Below are 19,761 nucleotides of genomic sequence, written 5' to 3'. Positions count from 1 at the left end.
TGATTCATCCAAGACATATTATTGAGATTCTTCTAAAGCAGGGGTTCTCAACCTCAGCACTGTTGACGTTTGGGGCCTGACCGTTCTTTGTTATTAGGAACTGTCCTGTAGGACACTGAGCAGCATCCCTGGTCTCCACCCCCTAGGTGCCAGCAGCATCCCCCCAGCTGACTATGTCAATCCAAAATGTCCCCAGACATTGCCACAAGTCCCGTCGGGGACTGAAAATCCCTGCTCCTACAGGAATGCTGAAACACCTTTTTCTTTTCTTTTTTTTCTTAATGGCCAATTTAAGACAAAACTGTTTTCAGGTCTCGTGTTTTTTATTCAAAGCGGAAAAAGGTTTATGGAGTCCCGTGGGGAACAAAATGTATCTACTTGCATCTTAAATTACCCACGTTCCTGAGCAGCCTGACAGGTCTCTAGCCAGCAGATCGTTACTCTAAAGGTTGTATCTGAGAAGTACCATACAGCTTTCTGGTCTCTCTCCCCCGTGGGGCCAGACCGAGCAATGCACTGGGAAGGTGGCTGCGGCCGGGGCGGCTCTCCACGGATCTAGGGTGGCGAGTGGACCGTGTCGCCTCCCAGCTGACTTGGAAAATGCTCCTTCAGTGTAATTTCTCGCAACCGGGGCTCCTGCCGGCCCCCAGAAAGTCAAATCAGGGCTGCCTGCAAGGCTGAGGTGGTGTTCTCTGAAGACGGAAATGGGCGGCACGGATTCTTCCGGCCATTACTGAGCACCTGCTGTATGCCTAGCACTGCGAGAGGTACAGGGACAGTGAGAGTATGCAAGGCAGTGGACAATCGGACACAGTCCCAGGACGGCACTACGGCTTTCCTGGGCCTCTCCGCCATAGACATGGTTTGAATTAGATTTATGACTGCGTTAGGAAAAAGATGCATGCATTAATATTATATATTGAAACTTTTCTTTGACCTAAGAGATTTTCACAGATTTTCTTCTGATTTTAAGGAAATTAAAACATGTTCATGGGCCTCTGGAGGTCCCGAGGGCCCGGGCACCGCACCTGCTGGGTCTGATGGAGAAGTCCCACAGTGGGAACATGGGCTTGGGGTGAGGCGGCGGGGCGGTGGGGGGAGGTCAGGGGTACTAGATAGAGCACCAGCAAGCAAGAAAATAAGCCCAACAGTGCACTTGGCACCAAGGGCTTTGCAGGGATAAACTGGTGGGTGGTGAGACAGAGGATGACCTGGGTCTTACTTTAGAAAAGGCAATAGGGAGCTCTCCCTGAGAGAGGAGAGTTCGAATCAGACCCAGGGATGAGAGGAACCTATGATGTGAGGAGAGGGAGCTGCATGTTTGGGAAAGTGAGCTCGCTTTGGCCTGAGCATCTGGTGGTGGTGACATTCCTGAGAGGAGATGGAAAGTGGCAACAATTTCAGGAAAGCTAGGGTTGGTCTCAGACATATGGAAGCCTGTGCCCTGATCTTGGACTTCCAACCTCCAGAAACTGTGAGAAATTCAGCCCAAGCTGACTGAGATGGTAGGCAACCCCCCATGTATCAGCAGTTGCTCATCTAGATGGAGGCGTGGCCCAGAGATGTAATTCAAAGCCGAACCAAGAAGTTAGACCAAGGACAGAGCTATGGGTTTGATGAACCCCAGACCGGAGGTAAGGTCAGGACTGGTGAGCTTCTCCCCTCCAGCACCACTGAGTCTCCCAGCAGCCCCCGAACCCAGGGGTGGGGTGGTTCGTCCAGGCTGGGAGTGAGGCGGGGCTGTCCTCTGCTTGGCCTCTCCTGCCACCCACACCCCCTGGGCTTGGACACAAAGTGAGCACAATTGACTCCTCCTCATCAATAGTTGGGGCCTGGAGGGTTTTTCCATCTGTAATCTGTCTGTCTGCCTTGTGACCCAAGAATCATTTAGAAGTAACAGACTGGAGGGCAGTCTGCCGGGATGGAAATGGAGTTTTTCTTCCAGACTCAACTGACCCAGAGGCAGATCAAACCCATGACCTTGCACCCCCCACCCCCATCCATCAGAGTAAGTGCCCCAGGCCGCGGCTGGGAGAATTAATCCATCATGGTGTCAACAGTCAGTGGGCAGTTCTGTGTCCTAGAGAAACCTACCTCTCCCTCCTGCAAGCGGGGGACAAGGGGGCACATCCACCCCAGGAGGCACACAAAACCATCTCCTGGGATGCAGGAAGAGATAGGAGAACTTTGCTAATAATTATGGTTGATCCTGACCTTGGACGTTTTTCTCCTTTACAAAGCATAGTCGGCTTTAGGGCTGTGGGGAAGAGGACCCCCTTTCCTGGGACTGCTGGATTCTGGCATCCGGGCTGCTGCAAGGCCTTCTTCCGGCCCTTCCTCGGAGAGTGGCCCCAGGGCTTTGCAGCCAGAGGCTCTTTCTAAAATCAGACCAGGGGTGCCTGGCTGGCTCAGTCGGTAGACTCTTGATCTCGGGATCATGAGTTCAAGGCTCAGGTTGGGGGTAGAATAATAAAAATAAATAAGGGGGGGGGCGCCTGGGTGATTCAGTTGGTTAAGCGTCTGCCTTCGGCTCAGGTCATGATCCCAGGGTCCTGGGATCGAGCGCCGCATCGGGCTCCCTGCTCAGCGGGAAGCCTGCTTCTCCTTCTCCCTCTCCCTCTGCTGCTCCCCCTGCTTGTTCTCTCTCTCTCTCTCACACAGATAAATAAATAAATAAACAAACAAACAAATAAATAAATAAGGGGCGCCTGGGTGGCTCAGTCAGTTAAGCATCTGCCTTTTGATTTCAGCTCAGGTCATGATCTCAGGGTCGTGAGATCGAGCCCCTCATTGGGCTCCCCACTCAGCGAGGAGTCTCCTGGAGATTCTCTCTCTCCCTTTCTCTCTGCCCCTCCCCCGTTCATGCGCACGCACACGCGCGCTCTCTCTCTCTCCCTAAAATAAATATTTTAAAAATCTATTAAAAAGAATAATGATAAATGAATGAAAGAATAAATAAATAAAATGCAGGTCAGACCCGGTGCTGTGAGGCTGGCTCCTTCAGTGGCCTCCCCGAGGCCGGGCTCCACACTGTCCCTTACCACCTGATGACACTCTACCTGTCCATAGCTTTGCTGCACGTCCTCCCTGAAGCCTTTCCTCACCACCCACCAGAGAGCTAGGTGTTTCTGTGGTAGCTTTGTAATTGCCTTGTTGGCCACCTGGCAGGGTTCCACTGCCTGTTTATGGGTGACTTCTCCCTATCTTCGTGTCCTCTTTGGTACTAAATTGCTACGATTTTAGTAGCTTAAACCACCACACGTTTATTCTCTTACAATCCTGGAGGTGAGAAGGCCGAAGTGGCTTTCACTGAGCTAAAACCAAGCTGTGAGCAAGTCTGCATTTCTCCCGGAGGGACGAGGGGAGAATGTTTCCTCCCATCTTCCAGCTTCTAGAGGCCGCCAGCCCTCCTTGGCTCGTGGCCCTTCCTCCGTCCTCAAAGCCAGCAAAGTAACATCTTCATCTTCAAATCTCTCTCTCTCTCTTTTCCTCCCTCCCTCTGGCTCTCCTACCTCCCACTTATAAGGCCCCGGGTCATGACACTGGGTCCGCCCAGAGAATCCAAGATAATCTCCCCATTTCAGGATACTCAACCACCTCCCCAAAGTCCCCTTTGCAACATAAGTAACATGTCCATAGGGTTCAGAGATTAGGACGTGGGCATCTTTGGGGGCCATTATTCTGCTTGTTATTCTGCTCAGAAAAGCTGTGTCTTATTCATTCTGTGTCCTTTGGCATGAATGGAAGTTCGACGATACTTCTGAGTGAGTACGTGAGTGAATGAATGAACGGCTCCCTAGAGGCCGGGCGGGGGCAGAAGCCATTGAGCGAAGCTGGAGGGGCTGTGAGTAAGTAGGAAGAAACCAGAGTGTAGCCTGAGCCGGCCCCCTTCCTGCCTCTTCTGCTAACTCAGAGTTGCTGGTGGTCTGGGCCTCTGCTCAGCCCAGAGGGGCTCTGGGTGCAGAAGCAGAGGACAGGGAGGCCTGACGACCAGGACACATGAAGGCGGCAACAGCAGAGGAAGAAAGCTTTCAGGACACCCCTGGGCCCCAAATGTCCTGTCTCCTTGACTCTCAGGCCAAAAGCGCAGCCTCCCGTGGCCCGAACACGCTCTCCTCTTTCCAGCCCTGGGGCTGGGTGCTTTTCCGCACTGTGGCCAGGTGGGCTGGCTGTGGGCCCTGCAGACTGAGCCTGGGATCTCTGGGAAGCTCACGTAAGTAAGCCTGTGAGCCTGTTTTCTTAACTGTAGAAGATAATAATAATAATAATAATAATAATAATAATGGCTCTCTTTCTGGGGTTTTGTGGGAATTAGAGAAAAGATGGTGTACACGGTGGACCTCAACCGGTTAAGTCCTAGGAACTGCTAGTGAAGGTCCGGAGTCTCGTCCCATTCCGACGTCTACCGGTTCTGTCGGCTTAGGCAGTCCTTCGCCCCTCTCAGCCTTGGTTTCTTAATCTGTAAAATGGGTAGAAGCAACTGAAACATTTGCAAGTGAGGATAGGAGGAGGCGCTGATGAGAAGTGTGGGTGGGTCGTTAGTCCCATTACTGTGCCCAGGCCCCTGGGGGAGAGAGATGCTTTCCCCAGTGTAGCATTCCCAGAACCACCAGACTCGCAGAGACCAAGCTCTCGGGCAAGGTCACAGCGGGACCATCCCGGCTGCTGGACCTCCCTGCCCTGCACTCCAAGTGGCTATTGTGAGGCCAACAGCTGTCTCCGCCAAGTGGCATCTCTGGGGCACAAAGAGCAGTGGAGAGGGCAGAGCACACTGGCTCATTGTCCTTGGGGCTGAGCAGCCGCAGCTGGGGGCCACGGGGGGTTCCTCTGACCTCCACCCCATCCCGACACCATGGCTGTCCTGCCACCCAGCCCCGCCCTACTGGACTCAGAGCTTCCCCTCCGGCAGCACCTGAGCAGCATGAAGCCCCCTGTCTCCCCCAGCGCTTTTATCAGGGGCCCTTAGGAACAATAAGCTTGAGGAGGGTGACCTCGGACCTGGGGGCAGGACACTGGTCCTCGTTCCTTACGGCACCGACCTGGGAGGACGACTCTGATACAGCTGCCCCCTGGTAGCAGGCACCCACATGCGCTTCTCGCGGCCGGCACCCCCCGTGAGGTCACGCTGGGGGGTCCCGTTTCACTGGTGCAGAATCTGGGGCTCAGAGGGGTGATTAAATGACTGGCCCAGGGGGGCGCCTGGGTGGCTCAGTTGGTTAAGCGACTGCCTTCGGCTCAGGTCATGATCCTGGACTCCCGGGATTGAGTCCCGCATCGGGCTCCCTGCTCGGCAGGGAGTCTGCTTCTCCCTCTGACCCTCCTCCCTCTCATGCTCTCTGTCTCTCATTCTCTCTCTCTCAAAAAAAAAAAAAAAAAAATCTTAAATGACCGGCCCAGGATCACAGGCTGGGGGCCAGCAAAGCCCAGATTTGAACCCAATGCCCTGTGCACAGACTCAGGGTGCCCGAGTGGGGCGTGGGGCAGATGTACAGACACCAGGGAGGAGGACCTGGCCACACTCAGCCCAGAAAAGCACGGGCTGCCATTGGCCGAATGGGTCGTTACTGCTAACTCATAGTTGCTGGCGGTCTGGGCCTCTGCTCAGCCTAGGAGGGGCTCTGGGTGCAGAAGCAGTAACAACTGTACTAACGTTAGTACAAACTAACGAACAGGCACGAGGACCTCCCCCGGTTCCCAGCAGCCAGAGAATTCTAGAACTCCCCACACTCCTGCTTTTCAGAGCAGTGCATTTATAGAGGAAAAGGGGCAGGGTGATGATGATTCAGGAAATCTGCAGCCGGAGTTAAATGAGCGTCTCATAATGATGGTGATTAAAAATTAACACCACTGTTTGCAGAGCGATGCACGTCCACTCCGCAGCCATGAATTAATGAAACGATGTAAACACGGGCGCTAGGGATACGCTCCAGGGCACAGAGAGAGGACTAGGAGGTTCGAGAGGGGACCTCCCAGAGCTGGGGCACCCGGCTCCCCACTCCAGCCCCTTCTCCGGGGTATCACCAGGGATTCTGTGGCTTGGGGCTTGAGTTTTATCTTTGCACAATGGGGGTGCTGGTCCACTTGGGGAGCCTTGAGGTGGTTGCATACATGGGGGACAGCCCCCCGGTCTGACTGACAAGGAGACGAGGAAAGGACTTATGAGGTGGGAGACCCAGACCACCCCCAGTTGACACCAATTAGCTGTGGGACCTTGGCGGTCACCCACTTCCCTGTGTGTTTATTCGCTCTTCTGTTTGCTGGGGCCACCACAGCAAATTACCACAGAGGTGGTGGCTTGAGACAACAGACACGTACTCTCTCCCATCGCCACAAGTCTGAGACGGTGGTGTGGGCAGGGCAGGCTCCTTCGGGAGCCTCTGAGGGAGAACTGTCTCCCGCCTCTGTCTGGGCCTCTGGGAGCGGCTGGCCAACCTCGGTGCCCCATGGCAGCTGCCAAAATCCCGCCTCCTCCTCTGTCTTCATACAGCTCCTTCTCCACCTCTCTGCCAACCCTGCGTGTCCCAAACCCCCTCTCTTCTCTTGGGAGCACCCTAATTGCAGGCTGATCTCCTTGAGATCCTTCACTTAATTACCTCTGCAAAGATCCAGTTTCCAAATTAGGTCACATTCATAGGTACCAGGGGTTAGGACTTGGTCTACCTTTTGGGGGGAGACAATTCAACCCGCCCCAGAAAGCATTTGCGGGAAGCAAAAGCCACTCTTGCGCCAAATCAACGATTGTGCACCGGGAGTGGGGGACTCGTCTTCGCAACATCCCAGCACACCCTCTGTCCGGCCAGGCGCTCGGAGGTGCCACAGGGAGTCCAGGTGGTGGGCAGGACCTTGACCTGAAGAGGAGGGGACGCTGGTGGTGGATGGAGGGAGGAGTCTGCACTGGGGTCTCCTCTACCGCTCGGCTCTTGCCAGTGAACCCTTTCTGGCCACGGGAGTGCAGGGAAGCATCCCTGGAGATAACTCTGGGGGTCTAATTATTATTTTTATCATCCCTTACATAGCTGCCTGCCCTGCCTTTCCTCCTCCATCTGTTCTCCGGGGTGCTGTATGTGGCTCTCCTAGCCCTTCAGGGGGCACTCCGCTGGCTTCATGAGAGAAAACCAAGCCCTAAGAGATACTGGAGTTTCAAGTCCCTGCCTCTCCAACCTTGTCACCCACATCCCTCTGCTAGAAGGTCTAACCTTGACCTTTGACCACCTTGACCTTGACCACCACCCACCCCCTGCCATGTCACCTCATGCCCTGTGCCTTCCTATGGCTGGCCTCCCTTCTGGAACACTCCTCTGCCGCCCCTCGCTGCCCCTGCTTAGCGCCCCCCCCCACCCCAGCCTTTACCATTTCTCACCCTCTTAGGCCCTCTCATCCCCTCTCATCCCCTTGGACCATCGCATACTACCCACTTGACTGGGCTGTCCCCGAGGGCAGGAAGACAGTCCTTCGTTTCGGGGGCCCCAGTCCCTAGTACACAGATGCTCTCTGGATGTTTATGGAAGGAAATCATCAAGAGACCCGGATTTGAATTCCCTCCTCCCCACCTTCCCAACTGTGTGCCCTTGGCCTCGCCGAGGCTTGATGTCCTCATTTGCCTCCCTGGCCTGTCGGGTTAGTATGTTGACAGATGAATGTGTTTCTGGGACTCCTAATCGATGCACAGGAATAGGGCATCTACCCCAGGGGCCCTGGTGCCCCAGCCTCCCACTGCCACCAGCTCAGCATGCCGAAGCTGGCGGGGAGGCCCAGGCTTCTGGAAACTCTTGGATCCCCTCCCCGCCCCGCCTCGGCTCCAGGTGTCTCTCTCTCTCCAGCTATTTTCTTTTGGGATCCAGAGTTCAAAAGAACAGCCTGAGCAGGAGCCCTGGGAAAACAAAAGCCAGCAGGCTCCTTCTTGCAGGCCAGCTCAGGCCTGCAGGGCGCTGCCCACCTCTCCCTGCTCCATCCAGGAAGGAGGGCGTCGGGTCCTGTGGGTTCCAGTGCGAGACTCAGACTCGGAAAACATCAGCTCCAGTGGGAGGGAAGGCCAGTGCAGGGGGTGGGGGCCAGGGGCAGCCTGTCCTAGTTAGAGCCCTAATGCGCTCCTTTGAAAGCACTTTCAGATGTCCCAGGCCCTGGGGGCAGGGGTGGCGTAATAATAATAAAACAACATTTGCATAGAGATTTCGTTTACAAAGCACTTTCTCAGGGGTGGGAGGCGCTCGGGTAGCCTGTGGAATCCTGGCGGGGAGGCCGGCCTCTGGTTGCTTCCAACCCCAGCCGAGCTCCCAGCTCGGGGATGTGTGCTTGTGTGTGCGGAAACAAAGCGCTATTCAGCAGACTGTTCCTGATTCCTCTGGATTTCGTCCCTTTTCCCCTCTCCCATGAAGAGCTCACTCAGGGCTTGTCACTCAGGCCAGAAAAGGGGTGTCAGGAGTCCCAGAGGGAGGGGTTGGCTAGGATCTGATTGGAGGGAAGCACCCCTGCCCCGCCACCCCCCCTTACCCTTTGGCCCCCAAGCTCCTGGGAATGGGAGCTGGTTTATGCAACTCTTCTGACCTGTGGCTTTGTCTTCATGTTGAAAGAATGAGCACAGGTTTGGGAATGTCTGCGCATCTGTTGTGTGTATGTCTGAGGACCCGCAGAGAGATGAGCAGCGTGGGGGGCTTTGCTAATTCTTCCCCAGCAGCGTGCCTTGTGAGCGGGATGTCCTGTACTCCGTGCGGGGGAATGGGGCCCTGGGGCGTCTGCACCTGCATCCGGTGGGTGTGGTGAGATCTGTGCCTGGAGCGTAGCCCCGACGTCACCTGGCCACTGGCACCCGGGGATAAGGGGCGCGGCATCAGAGCCTGGCCCCTTAAGGGATGAGCTATATAAGGTCCACCTGCAGGGGCTTGAGCAGGTTTTAGCAGCCTGGGCAGGAGGTGGAAGATGCAAGAGGTCATTGCTGGGCTGGAGCAGCTCACCTTCACCTTCGAGAAGGACGTAGAGATGCCGAAGGGCACTGGCCTCCTGCCTTTCCAGGGCATGGACAGTGAGTGAGGACAGGCTGTCAGCCATCCTTCTGGAGGAACTTGTGCCAGGCCCCCTCTCCCCAGCCTTCTCTGGAGGCTTCTCTGCTCAGCTCCTGAGGGGGCAGCCCCTTCACTGCCGCTCACCAGGGAGACTGAGGCAGCGGGGCTGGGGCCGGCCACCTGTGATTCCCAGCTTAGTCCCTCCCTTAGGGGCTCAGGCTTCCCCTCTTACATCCTCTCCAGGACTCCAGGAAAATGGGGCTGACTTCCAGGCAGCCCATTTCCCAGACTGGGCAAGCAGAGAGACACAGAAGGTGAATTGTGAGAAGCCAGGAAATTCCACATTGGCCCCCTGAACTCCCTTGTGCCCCTCCATCCCCTCTGTTTCAGAGTTGGGGGGCTTAGGTGTTGAGGTCTCGGGGCTGGTTCTGGAGGCCAGCATCCAAAAAGCCAGGAACTTGGGGGCCCCCAGGCCCAAGCCTCAGGGAAGTTCGGGGTAGGGGGGCACTTCTTGAGTAGGAAAAGCCCCTCCAGCAGCTGCAGCCTCTGAAGAAGCTACCTTCCTTCCTTCCCTTCTAGAGTTGGGCTCGGCTGTGTGCAGCTTCTTCGCTAAAGGGCTCTGTGACAAAGGTGGGTCAGCAGGAGAACCTGGCGGTGGGGGGTGTGTGTGCAGGGGCAGTCTAGACTACGGTGGGTTCTGCTTGGCCTGGACTAGGGTGTCGAATCTGCACCTGGGGAGGGGAGGTTGGAATGGAGTCGAATTTGTCTTGTAACTCCTTACAAGGGCAGGTGGGTGGGTACATCCCTCAGGAAGCCTTCCCCTCCCCACTAAGGATTTCCCTGGCCCAGCAGCATTGATTAGGGTACCCAGGGCTACCTGGAAGGGGACATTCCCTTCTTCCCACCTTACTGGGGTTGTGAGTGTTTTGGGGGTTTCAGCCTGTGTGTTCCCGGGAGGCCCCGGGCTTCTTGAGTTTCCTCCCAGCCAGGAAAGCAGTGCCCTTCTCCCCGCTCCCCTCCCCTTCTCACCCTCTGCATCAATATGGGACCTGGTCAGCTGTTCTATGTAGTCTTTATGTCCTAAGCTGTGGCCATTTCCGTCTCTGAAATGCTACCAGTGTCATCTGTTTCTCCCCCACCCCAACTTGGATTAAGTGATACCTCCTTCGAAGCCCCTCTCCCCCGGTACAGGAGGCCTGAATCCAACCAGGGTTTTTCTCAACCTTTGGCTCATGAACTACTCACAGCCCCTTCCTGTAGAAATACACAGTTGCCCAAAAAGTCTTGTCTTCAATCTGGGGGTTCCCAGTCCCCCTAGAGATCCAGGTTAAATAACCCTGCTATTGTGAATGAATTTAGGACCAGTTTTTCGGATCTAAGTGATCCTGCTCTTGGGAAGCCAGGAGGCCAGGAAGGGCCCAGGCAGGGAGGGGCTGGGGTGTTATTGCCATGTACCTCGTACCTCATTTGGTGTGTTGGCTCTGGATGACGGGGTGAGAGGGAAACCAGCTCATTGCTCACTCGAGGCTCTATGCAGCCAGGACTGAGATGCCGCCTCGGGTCCTTCCTCCAAAGCAGTGGTTCACAGTGACACCCTCTTGCAAAGAAATACCACTGCTCCTGCGGGAGGTCACGCCCGAGCAAGTCACAGGCCCGGGTGACGGGAGGACTAGGTACAAAGAAGCCCTTCACACTTTCCCTCCCCTTCTATCTGAGAGTCCGCCAAGCCTGAGGCTGGTCCTGCTCAGGAATTTAGGAACTGGAGCATCCTTCGTGCAGTTGGCAATACCCCAGTGGGAAGATAACAGAGTTACATAGAACATTTCCACTTCCTTCTAAGTTGTTACAGAGCTGGCTCTTAGGTCAGCACCTTAGTTCTCCAGACTCAGGAAACATAACCTTTGGGGGAGTTTTTGTTTTTTAAGATTTTATTTATTTATTTGACAGAGAGAGAGAGAGCATGAGCAGGGGGAGAAGCAGAGGGAGAGGCAGGCTCCCCGCTGAGCAGGGAGCCTGATGCGGGGCTCGATCCTAGGACCCTGGGATCATGACCTGAGCTGAAAGCAGACGCCCAACTGACTGAGCCACCCAGGTGCCCCTGTGGGAGTTTTTAAGACCTGATTTTAACAGGCCCTTCGGGAGCACTGGGTGCCCCAGACCGTGCTGGGTGGGAGCCCTGGGCTGGAACCGTGGCTCTGCTCTCTGGTAGGGGCCCCACCATGAGCCTGGAGGAGAGGGGGGCCGTGAGGCGCCTGGGAGCTGCCCTGACCCCCTGGGGCTCCCCGGGGGTGGAGAAGGGCGACGGCAGGCCAGGCAGAGAGGAGAGTTTGGGCAGAGGTGTGGTCATGCCAACAGCCACCTGTCAGGACTACCGAGCATCCTCCGTGTTGCCTCTGGCCCTGCTTCCAGCTCCACCAGGGGTCGGGTGATGGGATCAAGGGAGGGCAGCGGGGGTCTGATCCACAGCCTCTCCTGGGGCGTTCCTTCAGGCCTGAGCTGGGTCCAGGCTGTGGGCAGCTGGGTGCTCTGGTGTTCCCAGGGAAACTCTGCCCGTTCCGGCACAACCGGGGGGGGAAGCTGATGGTAAGCACTGGCTCTGGGGCCTGTGTAAGAAGGGCGACCAGTGCAGTTTCTGGGACCAGCACGACGTCACCAGGATGCCCGAGTGCTACTTCTACTCCAAGTTCGGTAATGCCCCTTCCTGGCTCCAGGCCTTGCCCCGGAGGTTGGCAGTGGGGACCGTGAGAGGGGCCGAGGTCTTGAGAGGGGGGCACTCAAAGGAGGCTGTGCCTGCCTCGGGGGGCAGACCAGGCCTCTCTGAGCCTCGGGTGCCCGCTTCTCCAGCCCTCTAGATGCAGGGGAGCTGTACTCTGGGGTCCGTCCCTGTTCACTGCCCCGCAGGTCCCCCGCCCCCCCCCCCCCCCCGCCCCCGCCCCCCAGGGAAGGGAAGGGTGTGGCTGGAATCAAAGGCTGAATTGTTTCCCTCATCACAGACCCGGACTGACTGTCCGGAAACAAGCCTGGAACGGGCCAACTCTCAGTCCCGGGGTGGGTCAGGGCCAGGGGGCCCCAAACTGGCATTTGGAAGTCACTTTCACGATGCTTGCCCAACACACAGAGCACCCATGCGTGCTACTGACCTGTCTGCTCTCTCCATTGTCTTGCTATTATTAAGTCTTATTTTAGAAGGAAACTTCACATTGCTTCCGTAAGTGGAAAGCTAGCATCTCTGATGGGCAGTGCAAGGTAACTGTAAACATACAGTCGTGAGGTTCAGAGGCCCTAGCCTCTCAAGTTATCTTGTGTGGTCAGGTCTGGACCGTGTTCTCCTGCCCTCTGGCCTCAGGACCTCCTTTTGTCATCCACAGGGCTGCAGAGGGGGAAGACACAGCCACTAGTCACCTCCTTTAAGAACGGTCTGAGAGTGTTTCAGATCTCATAAAATATCTTCCCAATAAAATTCTACAGCTCAGTTCTTTCAGGAGCTGGAAGGAGCCCTAGGGATTATCTAGTCTAGTGCTTTTCAAACTGTGTTCCAAAAGAGTGACCTGGGGGGAGAGAGCTGGCCCAGTCTCCAGGGACCTCTCTGAGACAGCTCCAGGGGTAGCTGTCCTTCATTAGTGCCAATGGCGGGGGGTGGTGGGGGGTAGTCCCGGGTATGTGGGGAGAAAGCAAAGCATCCTCAAAGAGCTCCTCCCAGGCCAAAGTTTGTGTCCTGCCTGCTCGGAGTTGAGGTTCAGCTGCCCGCTTGTGTTTTTTTGAAAGGAAAGACAAAGTTTATCTGGATCCCGGCTCCCCTTGGTCACCACCTAAACCTCTTTCATTTAAAAATGCCTCTTATTCATTCCTTCAGTAAAACTTGGTTTGGTTTTCTTTGGGGACTCGGATACTGTGCTGGGGACGGTCACAGGGATAGGACCAGGTTCCCTTCTGCCCTCAAATACCTCTCACTGTGAGGGGCATCCATATAAATCATTGATGGTAGTTTGTAACCTCTGTTTCTGCTCTTGGAGTAAATGAATATCTCTAATATCCTATCAAAGTAATTATCATTCTTCTTGCAAATAAGTTGTTTTATTTAGAACATTATGTTGGGGGCGCCTGGGTGGCTCAGTCGTTAAGCGTCTGCCTTCGGCTCAGGTCATGATCCCAGGGTCCTGGGATCGAGTCCCGCATCGGGCTCCCTGCTCGGCGGGAAGCCTGCTTCTCCCTCTCCCAATCCCCCTGCTTGTGTTCCTGCTCTCGCTATCTCTCTGTCAAATAAACAAATAAAACCTTAAAAAAAAAAAAAGGAACCTTATGTTGGGAGGTGGTGGAGCGCGAAGGGGCAGCTGAAGGGGGCCAGGGGCTTTGGGCCCTGCGGCTGGCTCGGAAACGCGGAGTGGAGGGTGGGGTGCGGTGCCACCTGCTGGCCATCAGAGGAACACGGAGACGTGCATCCAGGCCGAGGCAGAAAGGGAGCTTGGCACAGGTGACTTCCCACCACCTGGCCTGTCAAATGCTCACCAGCCCTGGGGTATGTCACTCCATTCCTCAGGAGGCCGGAGCTCCGAGTCAGCGCTCGGCCAAGGGCTGCACACAGACGCCGAGCACGTAAACCCCTCGTCAATGCGAGGAAGCCCGGTGATCGTGGCCACGGCATTTCCCCTCTCTGAGCCCTGGTGTCCTCGTTCGTGAGATGGGAGGGTTGGAGGGAATAGTAGTTTAAAGCTCTTCGGTATCTGTGCACTGTTCTCCAGGTGAAACCTGCTTTGCAGAAGCACAGTGTAGAAAATAGATCTCTGGAGCAGTTTGAAAGCCAATGGGGTGAACCCCGTGAAGTTCCTTTTGGTTCTGAGAAGCACCAAGTTGTAGATTTTTAAGGAGGATGAGATTGGAAGCATTCACCGCTTCTCTACTCAAGAGGTGAGAAATGAGCCGAATCTTCCCCATGGCTCCTTCAAAGCCCCTGGGCCCCTAAGAGAAAACTAAGGGGGTTCTTACCACAACTCTCACGTGGTCTGTCCAACAGGGCTGGCTCCTTCTAGGGGACCTGAGTCCTGGGCCAACCCACAGACCGATTACAGCGCAGGCGTTGTGAAGCTACAGGTGTCCCTCATGTCGAGTCTGACATCATCCTGGTGCCAACTTGGGAGCACTACTCTGCTCTTCTTGGCATTTCCACCGAAAAGGACTGTGCCGTGGTTCTGGAAACATTGTAGGTGTGGTAGTGATGAAGATGAGAGGGCTTTCATCAGCATCCACGGTGTGTCTTCTTGGATCGTTAGCTGCTCGCTCTGGGTCTCCCCTCCCCGCCTCTCCTCTCGTTCCTTCCTCTCTGGTGGCCTCCAAATGCCTTCAGTTCCGGCCCCTCCTTCTGGATCTCTGGCCCTGCCTCAGCTCTTCCAGATGTGTTTATTCCCACCCAAGCCCTGCTTGGCATGTAGTATTGGGATCCAACCCCCTTAGATTGCAGGAAGGATTCGAAAAACCTTGCTGTCTTGGAAAAGTGGCCCATGACAGACGGCAGGCAAGTGGCTTCTATGCAAGGGGCAAGGTCAGGCCAGTTTGGGGAGGGCGGAAGTAACAATAAAGATGAGCCTACATTTAAAGAATGCTGGATTTTTCAGGTGATTGCAACAACAAGGAATGTGCCTTTCTCCACGTGAAGCCAGCTTTCAAGACCCGAGACTGTCCTTGGTATGACCAAGGTTTCTGCAAGGATGGTGAGGCCCCAATGGAAAGGGAGCACTAGGTGATCCGGACGTGTGTGTGGGGGGGTCCCTGGCAGGGGAAGGAGGCATATTCCTGATGAAGCCCGTGGGGCCTTCCCAACAGAAGGTCCTTCCATCGTTCTCCCCAGGCCCGCTCTGTGACATTGTTAACATTCAGCCAACAATGGAAGGACCTGGCACAGAGCTGGCTTCTTGCAGCAGGCTTACCTGGGTTCCAATCCTGGTGACTTCAAAGTGCATCAACTGTATGACCTTGAACTAGTTGCTGAACTCATTTCCTCACTTACGAAAAGGGGAAACCCCTCCCCTGTAGGGTTACGGAGTTGGTCAGATCTAGGACCCCACGGGAAGCCCTTGGCATAGGGGCCCACAGGAGATAGTTCATCTACATTCTCTTCTCTATTTCTTTTAACCCCCCCCTCCCGCCCCGGGGGTGTGCTGTCACTGAAGCTTGCTCCATCTACCCCATTAAGCAGCAGCTTCCCCCCATCACAGTCCCTCTGCTCTGAGGACTACGTGCTTTGTTTTCCTTTGTTTTCAGGCGAATTGCTCTGAGGCCTTGGCAGTGTTGGTTTGGGGGATTTTAGGGGAGGATAAGCAGGTTGTGGGGTCAGCCTTTCCCCAGCTGTACTTTCTGGAGCTAAATAAAGATGGCACATGACTGTCCTCAACCACATCAATTCGCCAAGATGCAGTGTGCTGGGACGCTTCCAACCCCATTGTTCGGGACCCACCCCAACACATTCCGAGGTCTCCTTTCCCCTCTCAGTCACGCGGCTAGGAAGCAGGTGCTTTGGGTGGTCTGGAAGGGACAGGGAGATTTATGCACCCTGTGAGGTGGAGAGCCTGTGACTGCTATACCCTTCCGCTGAGCTTTGTCATGTGTGTTTCTGGTTGTTCTTTGCCCAGCAGGTCCCCTGTGTAAGCACTGCCATGTCCATAAGACAATGTGTGTTAATTACTTAGTGGGTTTCTGCCCCGAGGGCCCCCACTGCCAATTTGCACAGTAAGTATGACCCCTGGATCAGCAAATCCCACTTAGTACGGGGTCCGTTCTGTGGCTTCTAGATCTAGATCCTTCCATACCTTCACTGGCCCAAGGTGGGAAATGAAGTGTCTGGTGAGCATCTGCCCAGTGTTTTCCTTGCTAGCTTACCCGGCACACCCACACCCGCTTCCCCCACTTGGTGCTGCACTGAATACCCCAGGCTGATAATGTGTATTCGTGTTGGGCATGGACATACAGCTCTTCACAAACTGTTCTAGAAATGAGTAGAAACCCTTAACAGCCACCCCAACCCTCTGCAGTTCTCCCTCATCCCCCTGGCTGGGGTATGGGCTCCTTTCCCACAGGGTTCAGAAATGGGAAATCTGCAGCAGGCTGACACGGAACATGCTAATGAGCAGGTGACAGGGGTGAGAGTGGGGTGGGGTGGGTGGGGTGGGTGGAGCCAGGCTGTAATCATTTCTCTCTACTTCCTTCAGTCCCAAGATGAATCTTTTTATTCAACTCGAGCTACACGAAGGTGAGTGCAGGCAGGAAGAGGGCAGGTGTGTCTGGCTCCCTTTACTGCGCATGCTCCCTGGGGAGCTCCCTCTCTCTCTCTCTCTCTGTCTCTCTCTCTCTCTGGCACAGCACTATGCCCAGCTGCCCTCTCTCACACAATCTGCTCCAAGTACCCACCCCAGGAAAGGCACACGCCACCACCCAAATCCCCTCCAACCTCTGTAACCTCTGCTTCTTGCAGGACTGCTCAGCTTATCAGCCCCTGCGGCTTTCCTTCTCCTTGGCTGGATAGTGTGATCTTTATGCCCACCATGGGGTTTGAACTCACGACCCCGTGTGTGTGTGTCTGTGTGTGTGTGTGTGTGTGATCTCTATGCCCAACATTGGGTTTGAACTCACAACCCCGAGATTAAGAGTTGCATGTTCTACCAACTGAGCCCACCAGGTGCCCAACGTGTGAGGTTTTAAAATAAAGAACGAGGGGCCCAGCTCCGTATTTGTGGTCCAAAGGTGTTATTCCGAATCCGGGCCCTCCTGGTTGTGCCCAGTCTCTCTGGGAACATATACCCTTCTTACTGCTATCAAGCACCGAAGAGCACCTCCCCACATCAGGGGTCAGCAAACTACAGCCTGTGGGCCAAATCTGGCCACTGCTGTCTTTGTACAGCCTGGCACCCAAGAATGATTGTTTAAGAAGATTAGGGAAAAAGGCAAACAAAAGAACATATTGTTAACACGAGAAAATGAGAATGTCCGTTCTGGAAGTTTTACTGGATCGGGGGAAGCTCACGGCTTCCGCATCCTCCAGAGCTGGTCTCGGGCCTACGCAGCAGGGCTGAGTGGCTGCCACAGAGCCCAGATGGCCTGCAAAGCCAAACATCTTCCTATCTGGTCTTCCACAGAAAGCCTTTGCTGACCCCTGGCCTGGATGACTGAATGTTGGGCTGCCGGTGGGGTCAGAGAGGTCAGAACAGGCGTGGGAACAGGCCTCTGCTCAGCCGCTGTGCATCAGTGCGCCCACATCCGGCCCCTCCGCAGGAGGGAAGGCCCGCGCCAGCTCGGGAGGGCGCCCCCTGCTGCCTCTGAGTGGGATCTCTGCTAGAAGGTGGGAAGCCTCTTCCATGACTCTGGGCCATTCCCAAGCCCATTTTAACTCTCATCTGGAGGCATGTTTTGGCAATGAAAGCTGTCACTAAGGGCATCTCGAAACCAGGTTTCCGCCAAAACACCTGGCCAGAGCCTCTGCCCTTGGTGTAAAGCCACCATGTCTGCAGTTTTCTCCTGACCTTAGCAGCTCGTCAACCGGCCATGGGGTTCAGCACCTCCTGCTTCTGCCTGGGAGCCTCGCAAGCCCCATTCCCTGACCACGGAGTACCTGCTTCTCCACCCTCAGGCGGCCCCAGGAGCCCCTGGTCTCCTATCGCTTGGGGCTCAGGGCCCTGGAGCAGGGCCCGGGCTACATGATGAGTCGCCGCGGACAGACCAGGCCACTGCCCCGCTGAGGGCAAGGGAGGGGGGAGTGGCTGCCGTTGGTCAGGTAAGACCACCACACTGGGGGACAGGGGTACAAATGAGGGGGGTGGGGAGCAGCGGTAACCCCAATGTTTCTAAGTCTCCACGACCTCAACTGACGTACATCTCCGGCCAGACAAGACTTTCTTTCTTTAAAAGCTAGTAAGTTAAACAGCTTTCACCTCCTCCTTTGCTGCCTACGAATTCTGAGTTCATACATGAAGATTCGGGGGGCAGGATTTGGTAAGGAAGGGAACGTAGCACCTTTTCTGGTTTTGTTGTGTTTTTGCTATTTTCTGGCTTATCAGAAAGAAAAACGTAACTTCATGAGATAACGTCTACATTGTCCTGTGCTTCTGACTCCTCTATACTGATAGAGAAGGCTCCATCAGGAGAGGGAAGGGTGCAGAGCTGCCTTTCTCATACATTTGATTTTGGGGCCTCTGAACATCTGCAGGTCTGCTCTCTGGGACAGAAATCCTGGCTTGAATCTCAAGGTCTTTCAGGCCTGAGATGGAGCTTCATTTAAGAGAGCATCCATCAAACTCCTTAGAATGACAGCTAACTAGCTCTCAGGGTTCCCTAGACAGGTTAGGGTATTCCTCTTGGGATTTGAATTTACAAAAAGTCACACCACTCATCTCTTCCTTTTAGTGTCGAAGCGTGGGCCATTATGCCAGCCAGCGCAGTAAGACGCCCAACAGGTAGGAGTTATCAAAAAAGGAAGCCCTGCTCTGTGGGCTAACCGAAGACCTTCTAGCGAAGACACCCAATGGCCTTTCTGTGGGATCCTCTGGTCCCAGGGCCCAGTGAGCCCTTGTGTCAGCCTCCACAGGGCAGGGGATGCGGGATTAACAGCCCGCCGCAGGCAGGCTTATTTCCTCTCATCCTGTGAGGGAGTGAGCTGCTAAAAACACAACAGGACTGGAGGCAGATGGACTGTGGTAGGACGCAGTACCCGTAATATGGGGGAGCAGAATGTGCGTACACCCCAAGGTCAGGTGTGTGGCAAGTGCAGGTGTCGCGCTCTGCGCAGTTCGTGCACGGCCGCCAGAGCCCGGCTGCACGCGGCGGTTCTGTGCGGACCGTCTCACCGGCTGCTCTCAACGATTAAACCCAACAGGTCTCCTTAGCACAGCAGCTGCTTCCCTGTCTGGCCCGTGCCTCATGTGAGGAGCTACGGGGAGGGAGGTGCTACGAACAGGGCTGACCTTGGGGAGGCAAGGGAGTGACGCGGCCCATTTAATGCCATACTATCTATGCTGATGCCTCAGTCAAAGGCCACTGTGAGTAAGTCCACAGGGAGAGGAGCGGGGAGGCTAAGCCAAGCCTTTCGGGGAAATGGGGAAAACAGAAGGTGTGTGGTAGGACCAGCCTCCCTACACCCTTTGGCGGATGGAGCCAGCTGCCTGGCCAACCTGGAGCGGGAGGGTAAGGGGCCAGGGCAGCCTGGAAGAATGCTGGCCCACCCGGAGCTGGAGGGTAAGCGAGCAGGGCAGCCTGGAAGATGCTGGCCCACCTGGAGCTGGAGGGTAAGGGGCCAGGGCAGGCCCACAGCACGGCAGCAGCACCGGGCTGCTGAGACCCACACCACGCAGCCTTGGAGGCAAACCGCCTCACGCCAAGCCTCCACTTCCTCATGGTGAAAAATGAGCAGAGCACCCGCCTCACAGGGTGGACCGAAGGACAGAACGAGAGCACGGAGGTAAAGAACTCGGCACGGCACTTGGCTTTGACGGAGCAGGCACCCGAACGGCAGCCGGACTGCCGTGTGAATTGTGGTGCGGTCTTTCTGCTTGGTTCAAGTTTAGAATCTCAACGCGGGATGACGCCATGGAGGTTTCAGAAGAGCTGTTATAATTTAATTCCTGCTTCATGTCAGCCTTTGCTGGAATTTACTGATGCGGGACTTCTCATCTCCCCGAATCTCTGCAAAGTATGTATGATCGTCCCCACCTTATAGTTCGGACCGACCAGAAAGGCTCCAGTAAGTTAGATAACTTGCCCAGGGCCACACCCACCCAACTCA

The 19,761-nt window shown here is 55.4% G+C and overlaps 1 protein-coding gene across 1 annotated transcript; it reads left to right on the top strand.

Annotated features, from left to right (window-relative positions):
* Positions 1-8,916: 8,916 nt before the first annotated feature.
* CPSF4L (cleavage and polyadenylation specific factor 4 like) lies at positions 8,917-15,723 on the top strand. The gene is given in 6 exon segments (XM_021678455.1): positions 8,917-9,019; positions 9,579-9,629; positions 11,539-11,580; positions 11,583-11,687; positions 14,609-14,704; positions 15,626-15,723. Coding segments are annotated over 6 exon segments (495 nt in total).
* Positions 15,724-19,761: the final 4,038 nt, after the last annotated feature.

Source organism: Neomonachus schauinslandi, chromosome 15 (assembly GCF_002201575.2).
Source record: "Neomonachus schauinslandi chromosome 15, ASM220157v2, whole genome shotgun sequence".
Classification (NCBI taxonomy): Eukaryota; Metazoa; Chordata; class Mammalia; order Carnivora; family Phocidae; genus Neomonachus; species Neomonachus schauinslandi.
Note: the sequence above shows the minus strand (reverse complement) of the source record. Positions and strands in the feature narration are given on the sequence as shown.